The 15,105-nt window shown below is 40.6% G+C and overlaps 1 protein-coding gene across 1 annotated transcript in view; it reads right to left on the bottom strand.

Annotated features, from left to right (window-relative positions):
* SORCS1 (sortilin related VPS10 domain containing receptor 1) overlaps positions 1 to 15,105 on the bottom strand; it is a 630,164-nt gene that overhangs the window by 71,916 nt on the left and 543,143 nt on the right. The window contains exons 17-18 of the mRNA XM_061636065.1: positions 5,540 to 5,653; positions 1,865 to 2,036 (exon numbers count right to left, since the gene is read on the bottom strand). Of these exons, the coding sequence (XP_061492049.1) occupies positions 1,865 to 2,036; positions 5,540 to 5,653 (286 nt within the window). The remainder of the gene's footprint in view (positions 1 to 1,864; positions 2,037 to 5,539; positions 5,654 to 15,105) is intronic.

Raw genomic sequence — 15,105 nt, 5'->3', positions numbered from 1 at the left:
ATACACATATAAACAAGACAGTGGTTGATGTTTAGCTGTATCTTATACCTAAATCCTTCTCACAGTCTCCCTGATTATTCACACCTAAAGATTCAGAAGTAACAGCCTGAGCTGCTTGCAGAATATTATTATGCCTTGATTACTATAAGCTGTCCATAGAGTTTTGATGTGTGAGAGATGATATTGCTAATTTTAATCATCCTAATGAGAATGACACCTTCAAACATTCAATTCCAATCTCACCCAAGTGGCTGTAAGCATGAATTTATTCTATAAAGTGCTGGGCTTTACATGTAAATTAACTATTAAACAATGAGATGCAAACTCAAAGTTTCTAAATCTAGTCCCAAGACTCACATTTTATTTTGGAAGTTTTCATTTAAGAAATGATTTGTTATCTCATCTCTTTATCCACACATATGTTTAACATTGATTTTAATTTAGCCTTTGCAACAAGCAAATGTGGCTTCTCCTTTGTTTTCTTCCAGAATGGAATTCTCAGAAAGTTGTTTTATGTAGCCTTTATGCAGATTAACCCAATTTTTCACTCCATAGTCCAGTGCAGGGATGGTATTTAACTGGTTTCTAAAACACCTAGCACATAGGAATATGATTCCCCCCAGGGTCTCAAGGGAAATTTGGATTAGATTTGGCTTAAGAAAATTGGTAACAAAATATTTCCATGTCTCAACACAAAAACACCCATGTTCCCTCTATCCTTGTTTCTCTGTGTGTTATCCTGTCATGTAGACAACTCTGATTCAGATGTGACAGTCAGTTTTGTAGCTTGTATTTCTTAAATATATGAAAAGATGGCAACTGTATGGGGTAAGGTTTCCTCTAGATTTCTACACAGTGGATACAATATTATTACTCTTTGAAAATGCTCACATAATAAAACTGTTTAAAAAATACCTGCAATTTGTACATACTGCACTAATGGTGAGTTCAATAGTTGACTGAATAGATGATAGGATTGTTATTATCCCTTGATTGTCTTCTTATAGATCAAGACACCAAAGCTGAATACCCACAACATTTTATTCTAGAATCAATGGAGACTGAATTCTTGTTTTTTTCTACCTACCCCACAAACAGTCTAAACTTACTGCACATTTTTTGCCCCTGAAAAACATTTCTTGACAAACTGGTATCATTCAGAAAATACAAGCTCATTGTAGATGGATTCTGTATTACTTTGCAATGTGTGTCCATTTGGAAATAGATGTAGGCATGTATCCACAGCTGCCCAATGACATGGGTAGACGACATATACCAAAATTGCAAGGGGAGGCTTTTCAAATGTGTAATCTAATCAAGGGGAGGGTTTTCCTAAAACATATCAAGCAACTACTCCCACCTTTCTGGATGGCAGGATCTACAATCAATCCAGATTGAAAGCAGCATGTTGAGGATGGGCATGGATGAGTCCGTATTGAGAAAAAATACATTTTTGCGCTACAAATGGGAAAGTGCATACACAGCCTAAGCCATGAAATCCAAGAGGAATAAAATTGCCAGTTTCCACGGACAAACAAATCCACATTCACCACTTGATTATACAAGTCAGACACATTGAACAAGTAACAATGCATTGTTTCAGAAATGTGCATTTTCCATGTCCCTGGCATCATTTGTTTGGCAGTACTAGCCAAAGTAGCTTCACTCTCTGGTGTACTCTTTAAGGAATCAGGGAGGGCAGATATGGAAGTAGGCAAAGGTTACATGAATAAGTGTATCAGGCCTTGCTCAAATCTGTGAAGCTATTGATCAGTTAAATTACACGGGGTTCACTTCTATCCATTTTCTTCTAAACAATTCTGACTCAAAAACCCCAGTGGGGAATGTGTGAAATAGACCATACCTCCTCCAGCTGTACCATGAAGGTAACATTGTGCCCTTGTTCTGATGTCAATGTGCCATCTGAAGTGACAACTCGAAGTCCTCGTGGGGCTTTGCCAGGACACTGCTGAGGCTTGGCTGTGTACTGTTCACGCACACCATCTGTGCAATTATTAGAAACAACCTTTCTATACCTGTTGAAAGGGAGAAGCAGACACAACAGAGTAAGGAAAGGCTACAAGATGCTCAGTAAGGATTATTTCCTAATTTTCCAGATCATCTCTGTCACATGGCATTTAGTTTAAGCAAATTAATAATAATATCACCACCACCACCACTTTTTAGAAAAAAAGGTCTCATAGAGACTTACAACAAGCTAAGAATGCAAAGAAACCATAAAATAGCCAAAAACAATAAAACCATGCATAGCATTAAGTGCTCATCCAACAGCAATCAATAACAAGGACATTAATCAAGAACCAGCTCAAACTGCCCAACATTAGGAACTAAAATGGGAAGGGAGCAGCTGAGCCACCATCTCATCTGAAAGACCAGCTGCTCACACCAGCCAGGGTGGAAAGAAAGATCAACAAGCATATAGATAGAGGTGATCCAGTGGACATAGTGTACTTAGACTTTCAAAAAGTGTTTGACAAGGTACCTCACCAAAGGCTTCTGAGGAAGCTTAGCAGTCATGGAATACGAGGAGAGGTCCTCTTGTGGATAAGAAATTGGTTAAGAAGCAGAAAGCAGAGAGTAGGAATAAACGGACAGTTCTCCCAATGGAGGGCTGTAGAAAGTGGAGTCCCTCAAGGATCGGTATTGGGACCTGTACTTTTCAACTTGTTCATTAATGACCTAGAATTAGGAGTGAGCAGTGAAGTGGCCAAGTTTGCTGACGACACTAAATTGTTCAGGGTTGTTAAAACAAAAAGGGATTGCGAAGAGCTCCAAAAAGATCTCTCCAAACTGAGTGTATGGGCGGAAAAATGGCAAATGCAATTCAATATAAACAAGTGTAAAATTATGCATATTGGAGCAAAAAATCTTCATTTCACATATACGCTCATGGGGTCTGAACTGGCGGTGACCGACCAGGAGAGAGACCTCGGGGTTGTAGTGGACAGCACGATGAAAGAAAATGTCAACCCAGTGTGCGGCAGCTGTGAAAAAGACAAATTCCATGCTAGCGATAATTAGGAAAGGTATTGAAAATAAAACAGCCGATATCATCATGCCGTTGTATAAATCTATGGTGCGACCGCATTTGGAATACTGTGTACAGTTCTGGTCGCCTCATCTCAAAAAGGATATTATAGAGTTGGAAAAGGTTCAGAAGAGGGCAACCAGAATGATCAAGGGGATGGAGCGACTCCCTTACGAGGAAAGGTTGCAGCATTTGGGGCTTTTTAGTTTAGAGAAAAGGCGGGTCAGAGGAGACATGATAGAAGTGTATAAAATTATGCATGGCATTGAGAAAGTGGATAGAGAAAAGTTCTTCTCCCTCTCTCATAATACTAGAACTCGTGGACATTCAAAGAAGCTGAATGTTGGAAGATTCAGGACAGACAAAAGGAAGTACTTCTTTACTCAGCGCATAGTTAAACTATGGAATTTGCTCCCACAAGATGCAGTAATGGCCACCAGCTTGGACGGCTTTAAAAGAAGATTAGACAAATTCATGGAGGACAGGGCTATCAATGGCTACTAGCCATGATGGCTGTGCTGTGCCACCCTAGTCAGAGGCAGCATGCTTCTGAAAACCAGTTGCTAGAAGCCTCAGGAGGGGAGAGTGTTCTTGCACTTGGGTCCTGCTTGCGGGCTTCCCCCAGGCACCTGGTTGGCCACTGTGAGAACAGGATGCTGGACTAGATGGGCCACTGGCCTGATCCAGCAGGCTCTTCTTATGTTCTTATGTTGTTCTTAAAGATACGGTTTTCTGCTGCACCAGCTCTAGGCTGCACAAGAGGGAGGCCTGGATCATATCCATCACCAGTAGGTAAACTGACTTAGGATCTAGTAGGTGTTTGGCAAGACCTGATTTGCTCCTCCCCCAAAACCCAATGTTGGGAGTTTACACTGGCTACCACTGGTGGTAGTTTCTGCCCACCCATGCTTTTGGCGGGGGCAGTAGGGACCTCCATGGCAGCAGAATGCCCTCCCTGCAGGTAGAGACAGGTGAAGCTCCTTTGCATCCTAACACCCTTCAGTGCAGCAGATCAGAGGTCGGAGGCAGTATGCTTCTGAATACCAGTTTCTCAACAGCAAAGGAGAGGAGAGTGCTCTTGAGTTCATATCCTCCTTGTGGGCTTCCCATAGGCCTCTGGTTGGCCACTGTGAGAACAGGATGATGGACTAGATGAATCACTGGCCTGATCCAGCAGGCTTTTCTTATGTCCTTATGTTGGGGTTAAGACTGCTTTGTTTGACACATGTGGTGCTCTGGTGTTCAAAGCAGGAGATCAAACATCCCTGCACTGGTAAAAGTGGCTGGTGCTGTCCCAGAACTTGAGCAGGAGCAAACATGAATCCTGCTGTGCTAGCCAGAAAATGACGCAAAGGTAATGCGGAAGTCCATGGGACTTACCTAATTTTTTCCTTCTTGATGTAAGCTTGTTTCTGCAAAAAAGCTATAATAAGACGTTGGAAGGGGCAGAAATGGCAAGGCTAATCCAAATGTCTCTTCCCTATTTATCTGTCATAGGCCTCTGCTTTAGCTGCTGCATCAGATACCTCAGCTACAAGCTAGCTATATCAGGCTGTGTGTTACCTTATGCAAGGTAGTTAGGTGTTGATTGCCTCTTTCCCTACTGTCATGTTTGTCATTCACCTGTGTTATATTTCTTCATTTCTTCCTCTTGAAACAATTCTCATTAGTTTAATTCCACTTTGATCAAAGTGAAAAAAAAGAGTCAGTACACTTAAGGTACACTTAATGTACCTTAAGAATCTGTACCACCTTGCATAAAGATTTCAGGGTGGGGGGCATGTTGAATGCAGCCCCATCTCAAAATTTCTCTGCTTGTGCTAAGTTAACAAGGATGAGGCTTCTAGTCTAGTCTTCTCCCTGCTCTGCTAATTTTGCAGGCACAAAGAGATTTTTAAGCAACAGTGCCTTCAAACTTACTCCAGCTGTCAGCCCACACTATTTGGACTGTTCATGTGTTTCTGTTGCATATGTGAAAAGACAGTCAAACGGGTGAAGCATAACTCCATTCCCAGACACTTCCCTGCTTCCTCAAGTAAGCAAAAACAAACCCAGCTTTAGGGTAACAGACAGTGGGGAGGAGGACTAGTCCCTTCCAGCCAGAAGAAGCAGGGCTTCCCATTAGCCTTGAGCATCATTTCCTGCCAGGGACTATGAGGCTTATAGGCCTGTGTAATAAGGGAGACCTGCCACCTATTACCGTCTTCCTTCAGCTATCACCACCCTTTTTTTTAGCTTTGACAAAGAGTGTCTGTGTGCGTGTGGGGTTGTGACTGGCAGAGAGGCCAAGTACCAAATGAGGTAGGTTGTGAACCCTAATTCAAGATGGGGGCAGACCTTTTGAGCAGTGTGACTTTTGCATATTGAGCTCTCTCCATCTGAAGTCTTGCTCTGTAATAAACCTGGTGAGCAGCACAAGGAAAGTTTGATATCCGTTCACAAACAATATTATGAATGAGTGATATTTGAATAACTCTGAAGATCACTCACCCAGTGCTATTGAGATAACTCTGACCAAGACTGCAGTCTTTTGATAAGGAGGAGGGGTTGTACCAAAAGGCAGGCAAACACTGGCCATTGCTGTGACGTTCAAATCCATAGTCGCTGGTTTGAATAAAGGAGAGGTCATTTCAATAACATGCAAATCACACATTGCAATGGAAGCATATATTTCAGAGAGATAATGTTACAGTGAATCCTGTAGAAATCCCATTCACACAAATAAAGCCTTCTAGGCTTAATTTGTCTTCTACACATATGTTGATATCACAAAGGTTCTATAGCTCTACAGCTTTTTTTCTGCATTTGCATCAATAATTATACAACATTTGACTGCTTTGGCGGTGGGGGGGCCTGTCATCGTGGATGCACTCCTTGGAGCAGGCGCTGGAAGAGGCGGTGGCCAATGGTGCTCTCAACCTGAGCGGCAGGAAGCTGAGGGATTATCCGTGGGGCAACGCTGCTAGCCACGACCTTAGCGGTACCATCCAGGCTGTACAATATTTCTTTGCTGCCGCCTCCTGGTCCCAGTCCCGGTCCTGCTTCACAGGCTGGCTGGCCATGAACTTCCAGGGCGGGCTTGTACAGAGTGCCAGGCAACAGCAGCAGCAGAGCCTGCCGGCGCCGGAGGGCCCGTTGCTGGGCGGTGCACCACAGCTGCAGTTTGGCCTCTCTAACTCAGCGGCCACCCGTGTCAAGATTGAGTGCTTCGAGTCAGTGCATCCTAACATCTACACCCCAACATCTATGCCATCTACAACCTTATTGAGCATGTCGACGATCTCACGCTCTAGAGCTGGATTCGCGAGCACGTCATCTCCACCGAGGGCAACAGAAATACAGCTAGAAGAGCTGGATAAAAACCATGCAGGAAACGAAGCTGTGACAACTCAAGCCAGAATTTCCAACAAGATCCGAAGGATCCAGTATGATTCCTACTATTGGAAGCTTGTAATTGCTGTTTTCTTTTCTTTTTTTAATAATGTTATTTGTTATTTAATTTTGAGAATTGTATTATTTTATTGATGTATTATGTTCTATTGATGTATTGCTATATTCGTGTTTTTTGTAAGCCGCCTTGAGGGCCTTTTGGCCATAAGGCGGGGTATAAATTTAATAAATAAATAAATAAACATTTGACCTTGACTGATTCTGGATTATATTCATTGTTTTCAATACAAAAATTTGAGCAGAAGCCTCTTCAACACCGAATGAATGGGTAGGTCAAAGCACATTGAGTATGTGCTGGATTTTGTCCCCTTCATTTCTCTGTGTTGCTGTGTGAGGCTGGAAGTTACGCAGAATATGGCTATGGCCAATTATGAGCAAATGAAGCTGCCTTATACTAAGTCTGACCATTGGTCAGTCTAGCTCAGTACTGTCTACTCCCCCTGCTGGTCTCTGAGCTCATCTCCAGCTCTGATATCTGATATCCTTTTACTGGAAATGTTAAGAGAGTGAATTTGGTATCATTTGCATGCAGAATGTGTGCTCCACAACTGAGCTGAGGGTCGTCCCAGGAGCTGCTCCTTTGGTTTTGAAAACCAGTGATCCACAAGGAGAGGGAAATGAGGCACTTCCTTTTTTTTAACCGCACACTTGATCCAACATTTTCACTTCCCTCTTTGCTTAACATTCCTGAGTCTTTTCTGTAACATGCTCAACATTGGTTAATTGCTTTATAAATAGGTGCTTGGTTATCCAAATGATGCAAAATAGATTTATAAGCAACCTTACTAGAGGGGTGGCATAAAGGCTACTGAAATTATCATTCAACAAATAGCAAAGCTCAGTTTCATTTATTTATGAATAAGACTTGTTTCCTCTGTGATCTGATTGTCAACAAGCTGAAATGCTTGTATTGCTGAGCTCTCATGTATCAATATAATTAAAAAGCCGTAACAACACACACACTCAGCATGTTCAATAATCGAGTGAAAAGCATAGCAGCAAAATATGCAGAGAAGAGAACACACATTCAAAGCCTGATTTAATCTAACAATATTAGATTGCATTTCTATGCTACATGCACCCTTTCTTCTAGGTGAAGGATCCTAGATATTAGCTCTCAGTGCTAGATATGGATTACACAAGCAGTGCTTAGTTTTTTTAAAAGAGCAGGTTAAGCATTGGAAGCACTGTCCCAATCAAGATTCTTTAGAGCTGGATGTGAGTAAGAAAAAAACACTCAGCATATACTCAGATGTGCTGTCTTAGCATTTCCTCATATATTCCAGGACTGAGCTCTGTCACTGAAACTAGAATTGAGACCTCAAATTAAGAGTCTATGATATATCAGTGATTAATCTGATTTAATATACAAATTACTATACTACACTATACAGTGGTGGATATGAGTAATGTCCCTTGGTTGAGGCAACTATACTCCATCAACACTGTATCAGTATTACCAGAACCACTTTATGAGTATATATATATTTGCACGTACATGATACTATTCTGATGCTTTCTTCACTGCTTTCTTTCTTGCTCAAAATTGGTCAGAGGGCACTTCCAGATGGGCTGTTTATTCACACAAAATTTGGTTGGTGTTCCATACTTTCCAGCGCAATTATGTCATCCCTTTTCTAACTGCAAATGTCCAATAAGAAAAAATGAGGGAAAATTGCATTGGAAAGGGTGGGATAACAACTACTAGTTGGCAGTGTTGTATAACCTCCATGTGAAGATATCAGGATGAAGGCTCAATAGAGAGGCAACAGAATATAACCTCTATGGAAGATTTGTGTGAACATGTCAGCAATGCATGTTCAGTTAATAGCCAGTCTGAAAGTTCCCAGAAACTCCTTTAGCACAGACACTGGGGGAAGATACATGGAGATTCAAAGTAAAGATGAGCCATATTCTAGAATGGAGAGATCACATGCATCCTTTCTTGTTATACTCATGTTAATCTGCTCCCCAGTGAAGTCCTCCTGATGCTGTCATTGACATTCTTTCAGCGCCAGGTAAAGACATACCATTTCTCCCAGGCATTTGATAGATTGAGATGATGTTTTGTTTTTAATATGCTGCCAAACCTTCCTGTGGCTATGTAGGAGTGGTATTATAGTTTTGTTGTTTTTTATTGTTATGTTTTTATAGTATATTTTATTTGTTTTGTTTTAACATTGTGTAAGTCACTTGGGGACCTTCTGGTATCAAGTGAACAACAACAACAACAGCAACAAGGGTTACTAATAATCTTTAACTTCATCAGAGCCTTCTAGTTCTGGATCTCAAAGTCACAATACCTGGCATTCCCAATAAAGGGCAATTCCATTTTTTATTAGTCTTCAGTCTGGAGAGAAGATGGACTTAGCATAGTTGGAAGCCCTGTCTAAGCCAAGAGAGATAGGGGAAGGGAACCAAGGAAGTTTGAACCAAGCAAAAGTAAGGGTTCTTGATGGACTGTAACATATGTCCTGGGAGCCTTGGATGTGCAGTTTCCAGGACTCCTCCATCCATACTAAAGATTCAGTTGCCCTGAGAAAACAAAGCATTCCTGCAGGCACAAGACAGAGAAGTAGGGAGGACTTCCATTTTCAGCTTTATCATCACCCTATTAAAGATGATTGGGAGGGAAATTAGAGATTGACAGACAACGTACAGTGGCCTGCTTGAGGTCATCTATTGAGTTTATTGGGATTTATTTGAGCAGGGGATGTCCTGGTTCACAGCCTTGTGTCTTATGCTTGATCTAAAAGTGACAGTGGGAAAATTGTGTGTTTTAAGTCCAGATTTGCCAAAGTCATATAGAAAGTATGTCTTGGGATCCAATATTAAGAGACGAATGGGTGCGTGGGCATGGAGTGCTGAACTTTCCTCCTGTCTGAACTTCACCACAGTCTGTTTCCCAATATCATTTTTCTCTCAGCTGGGCTCTGAAGCAATCCTAGCTGGAAGAAGAATCATTGGTGAAAGGGGATTTATGAAGGTGAGATATGGGTGGAAGGAAGAGAAGATTCCACACTTCTTACCTGTGTACCCCTTTTCTTTATTACATTATAACTTTCACCACAACTCCTACTTTATATGCAACTGGGCAGATCTGGGTTTAAGATACACAGCTATGTTTCTGCCTCTAAACTGGCTCTACAGACAGATTTAGAATTTTGATTGCAATGTTTGATTTGGTTTTGTCAACTTCTCTCTCTCTCTCTCTCTCTCTCTCTGCATCTCACTAGAGAGGCATTAGTATCTCTTCTTCACCTTGCAGACCTGTAAACTAATGAATTCCTTGTCTTCTCTCTGATGCACACAGAGCACTGATGATAACAACAAATTGCTGCCTAACTGTAGGCACAACAGGCTGCTTTGCAATCAACAAGCATTAGCATCAACTGGAGCCGCCGAGGATGCACCTGACTACTGAAATCCAAACAGAGGAGTGAACTGAGATCAACAGTATTACAGCCAGACATCTAGTGTTTGAAGCTAGTGTTTACCTATATTCTCTGGCCGATTGAGGCTTAATGCTGCAATCCTAACCCATTTACCTGGGAAGAAGCCCTACTGAATTCAATAGGACTTCCTTCTGAGTAGACACAGTGAGAATTATGCTGCTGCATGTTACATATTACTGGCATATGACTGTAACAGTTGCCCAACCATCAGCCCCAGATAGCCTGGTCAATATTTAGGGGTGATGAAAGCTGTAGTCCAGCACAATCTGGAGAGCCACAGATTAGCCAGCCCTGCTCTCTAAGGCAAAGGCCTTTCCAGTAAGAACAAGAGGGAGCATAAAGGCGGCAGGGGATGAAGAGAATGCTTAACTCATTCCTATCTATCACTTCTTCCTCCAGCAGCTTTTCCATGCTCTGAGATTTTTAATTTATGTTTTTCCAGATTTAAAATCCCACGGGGGGGGGAAGCCACTTAAGGGTGTAGATGGTTGTGGAGTAGGGATGGGTGAATGTCATTTTAGATTCTTCTCAGTTACTGATTTTTCTGATAAGTTTGGTTCTCCACATTTCCACATCATTTCGCCATTTCTTTTAAAGTCCTCATGAAAATTCATCAGAATTTTAGTGTGAATTTTTCCAAATATACACATTTTTGCAAAGCAATTTCTGGTAATGTAATGGATGTTGTTGTTTTCACTAATGTATACATTTCGAAGCACACTTTAGCCTAGTGTGTGCATTTTTGTACACATTACTTGGCTGAAGAACTGCATTGCAAAAATGTGAGAAGTGCAAATTTCAACGGAAGGTTGTGCTTCAGTGCATATATTGTTTCGGAAAGTGCCAATGAGGTAAGTTCACCTATAAATGCAAACCAAATCAAATTTCTCCCTCATCCCTAGTGTGCAGCAGGGGTACAACTCTTCCCCTAAAGAAAAGATAAAGTCAACCTACTTCCTACTTCCAATTGCCCCACTGGAAATGGCTTTTCCTCATTTCTTCATTTCAAGCACCACTTTCCATGTAACACTGAGTTTGGCCTCAGCAGAATGCAAGTGCCCGGCATTCATTTAAAAGGCTTTATTTCACAAAGCTGTTTTGTTGCAAAAAGAAAAGTAAATTCGGGGCTCTGGAGAACAGATTTTTTTTTTTTGCAGGTGATTATTGGAAACACAGTACAAACATCTTTAAAAACACCTCTCTGTGGACTGGAGTTTTAGCAGCAATTTAAGGATAAAACAATGATAGGCAATAAGCAGACAACAGGGATTCTACAAGACAAGATGTACAGACTTGATGAGACTCACCTTGGGGAGAACAAATGAATCATAAAGAGTGTTTAGCTGAAGGAAAAGGGAGCTGAAGGAAGGTGGCTCTGGCAAGCAACAGGCTACTGTAGCCCTCCATGGTTAAAGTTGACAAACCTGCACGTCTGTGGTGTGGCCACAGTTGGAATATTGCGTAAAGTTCTGGTCACCGCAGCTCAAAAAAGATATTCTAGGTTTGGAAAAGGGCAACTAAAATGATCAGGGGACTGGTGCAATTCTCTATGAGGAAAGGTTATAATATTTGGGGCTTCTTCAGTTTAGAATGAAGAAGGCATGTAAGAAGGATGCGATAGACATATATAAAATGACACATGGTGCAAAGAAAGTAGAAAGGGAAGCGTTTCTCCTTCTCTCATAATACTAGAACCAGGGATCATATAATTAAGCACATTGTTAGAAGATTCAGGACAAAAGAAAATACTTGTATACATACCATGTTGTTAAACTATGGCATTTGCTACCACAAGATATAATAATAGTCACCAACTTGGATGGATTTAAAAGGAATTGGACAAACTCACAATGGATAAGGCTATCACTTGTTACTAGTCGTGATGGTTCTATATGCCTCCAAATAGTTTCTGGGATTCATAAGCGAGACACAACTATTCTTATTATTTATTTAGTACATTTATACCCTGCATTTCTTTTCATGAAACCCAAGGCGGCTTACATATGGTTCCCAGGCGGTCTCCCATCCAGACACTGATGAGACCTGACCTTGCTTAGCTTCAGCGGAGAGCTGGCCTTATGTGCCTTCAGACCACAGCCTGGGACCTGCATTACTATTGCATTAATGTGCTGCTTGTAGGCTACCCAGAGGCATCTCACTGGCCAATGTGAGAACAGAATGTTGGATGAAGTGTGCCTTTGGTCTGATTCAGCAGGGCCCTTTTACATTCACAACCACTTGTGTTCTGCCAGTTTGTGTGGAATCTCTCTTTTTCAGATGATGGTGGTGGTAGTGTGGAGGTAGTAGAAATGGTGCAATCTCTGCACATTCAGGAATTTATGTGGAGGCCCCATCTCTTACTCCATCATCTGCATGGTGGAGGGAAGGGGACATGCCAGTTTCCCACTACATGACTTCCATATGTGACTATTGAAGAAGGGCTTTAACTAAAGAAGAGTACAGAAACCCCATTGACAGAATATGAAGTGTGGAAGGCTTTTCAACAATTGCATAAATATAAGGTATTCTAATTTATGGTACTTTAGCAAAACAAGTGAAGGTGTTAATCAAATCAAACAAGACCACTGTTATGGCCAACCTAGCAGAAGAACTGAATGATCTATTTAAAAAAAAAAAGCCTAGAATTGTATAGAATTTGTATAGAATGAAAAACCTGGATCTGTTGCTGGAGTGATCCTATGCATGCTGTGGTAAAACACAGGGAAACCTCCTAAATAAATGCTTTAATAACACATGTGTCACCGTGTAATCCATTTACTACTTAAATAAATACAATCTGGTTCTAGGCAGTTGCTAGGTAATATTGTCCTTAGGGCTATGCACACCATTTTCATTGTGATAATCATTCCTGAAACACTATTGCCCCCTGGTAGTGAGAAGTGGGCAATGCATGCAAATCTAATCTCTGCTACATTAACTCCTTTCCTAACAGTTTTCTAACTCGCCCATTTTTCCAACCATAATTCAGGCAAGACTTAAGTTTCTGTCTCTAGAAATAAGCATAAGTTTTTCAAACCTGTTTGGTGACAGGGATGGAAGCAGATCAAATTTTAGTTATGCATTACATCTTTTCAGAGCTTTTTTACTTTTTTAAACTACAACTCCCATCAGCCCCAGCCAGCATGGCCGCTGGATTGGGCTGATGGGAGTTGTAGTTCGAAAAAGTAACTTTTCCAAGCTCTGCATCTTTTTAAAAAACATTATTCCTGAGTAAATATAGATTTTCTTTGTGTGCCTGCCCAAAAAAGGGCATTTAAAAGTATTAATCTTTCAAAACATAAAATTAACTTTAAAACACATTTCTATCAATACCCTGAACTATGGAAGAGAGAATGTGAGATGAGTTATCTTATAATGGACTCAGGAGGCTTTGAATGTGAATATAGGAAACTAGTGAAGCTTGTAGCAACAATTAGGTATCAGGAAAGAGGATTCTCCCCAACCTGTTAATTAGGGTTTTTCTCAGTTTCTCATTTTTCTAAACTTAAATTCAGTTCTTCACATTCTGCAGCAATTTGCATTTTAAAAAAACCTCAGCATTTTAGTGTGAATTTCTTCTAATATACATATTTTTGTATGCAGTTTTGACTAATATGCACATTTATGAAATTTTCAATAATTATTGCATTTTGCAATGTTATTTTCACTAATTATGCATTTGCATGCGCACTTTCCCCTAATGCATACATTTTGTACACATTGGTTTGCTGGAGAACTGCATCACAACATTTAGAGAAGGGTGAACTTCAAATGATAATTGTGTTACAGTTCACAGATTGGATCAAGAAGTATGGATTAGGCAGTTTCCATTAAAATACAAACAAAATTGAATTCCTCCCCATCCCTAGTTCTGTTATTGTTCTTTTGGTCTGTATCTATTTTACATCCTTGTATCCATTCTTCTGTTTTCTGTTTTTTAACTAGTAAAATTTCTAAAATTAATTCTGGAATTGGCTCATACACAGTTTCCCACAACTTTCCATTCCTTCAGTTCATGTTTTCTTGTGCCTCTCTTTGTTACTGATGCTATATAATGACGGAACAGTGCAGAGAAGCAACCTTGATGTAATCAGTATGTAGGTTTGCATCAAGATTATTTTTGTGTAGTACTCTACTGCTGTACAGATGTATTCCTGCATAAAGGCGAAACACCCCACAAAAAGAAACTTGATCAGGGATGTCAGAGGAATCTCTTGAAAGTGGACTATTAAGCAGATTTCCTTCCATCCACCCATTTGACCTCCATAATGGCACAGACTCTTGCTATAAATGCTTTTTGCCTTTATACCAATTATGCATATTATACATAAATTGTCTGCCAATGTAGATTTTTTTACATATTGTTTCACTTATAATTGTCATTGTCCTGGCAGGTGCCTTATTTTTTCCCCTGAAGTGTTGTTTGTTGATTTTGTATAAGTTGTTTCATCGCCAGAGAGGCAGCCTATATGATTGTCTACTCAGAAGAAAATGCAAATGAACAGCCTTCAAGTCGATTCCGACTTATGGTGACCCTACGAATAGGATTTTCATGGTAAGGGGTATTCAGAGGGGGTTACCATTGCCTTCCTCTAAGGCTGAGAGGCAGTGACTGGCCCAAGGTCATCCAGTGAACTTCATGGCTATGTGGGGATTTGAATCCTAGTCTCCCAGGTTGTAGTCAAACACTTTAACCACTACGCCACAGTGGCTCTCACTCAGAAGAAAGGCCTGCTGAATTCAGTTATGCTTACCCCAGGTAAATGGGGTTAAGATTGCAGCATTCCACTTCCTACTGTGATTTTTTTTAAAAAAACAATGGAATGCATCATTCATTATTGTCCTTTTCATATGGAAAGAAGTGACATCTTTTGTTACCTGTAGACTTTATTTGAGCTCCTCAGTTAAACTCTGAGCCTCTTTGTCAAAATGGGGAGAAAATTCTGGATTAGCACCCATCTCCTAACTCTTTGTTTTAAACTCTTGTCTTGCAGCCAAATGCCAAATTAGCTTGAGCGTTATGTTTCAGCAGTCACACATATGGCTATTTTCTGAATAAAATGCACATTTGTGAAATAAATATTGCAATAAACAATGTGGTTAAATAGCATTACAGCTGAGTGAAGGCATACATTCATATAATCCAGGACG

This window comes from Rhineura floridana, chromosome 7, assembly GCF_030035675.1.
Source record: "Rhineura floridana isolate rRhiFlo1 chromosome 7, rRhiFlo1.hap2, whole genome shotgun sequence".
NCBI classification, from domain to species: Eukaryota; Metazoa; Chordata; class Lepidosauria; order Squamata; family Rhineuridae; genus Rhineura; species Rhineura floridana.
Note: the sequence above shows the minus strand (reverse complement) of the source record. Positions and strands in the feature narration are given on the sequence as shown.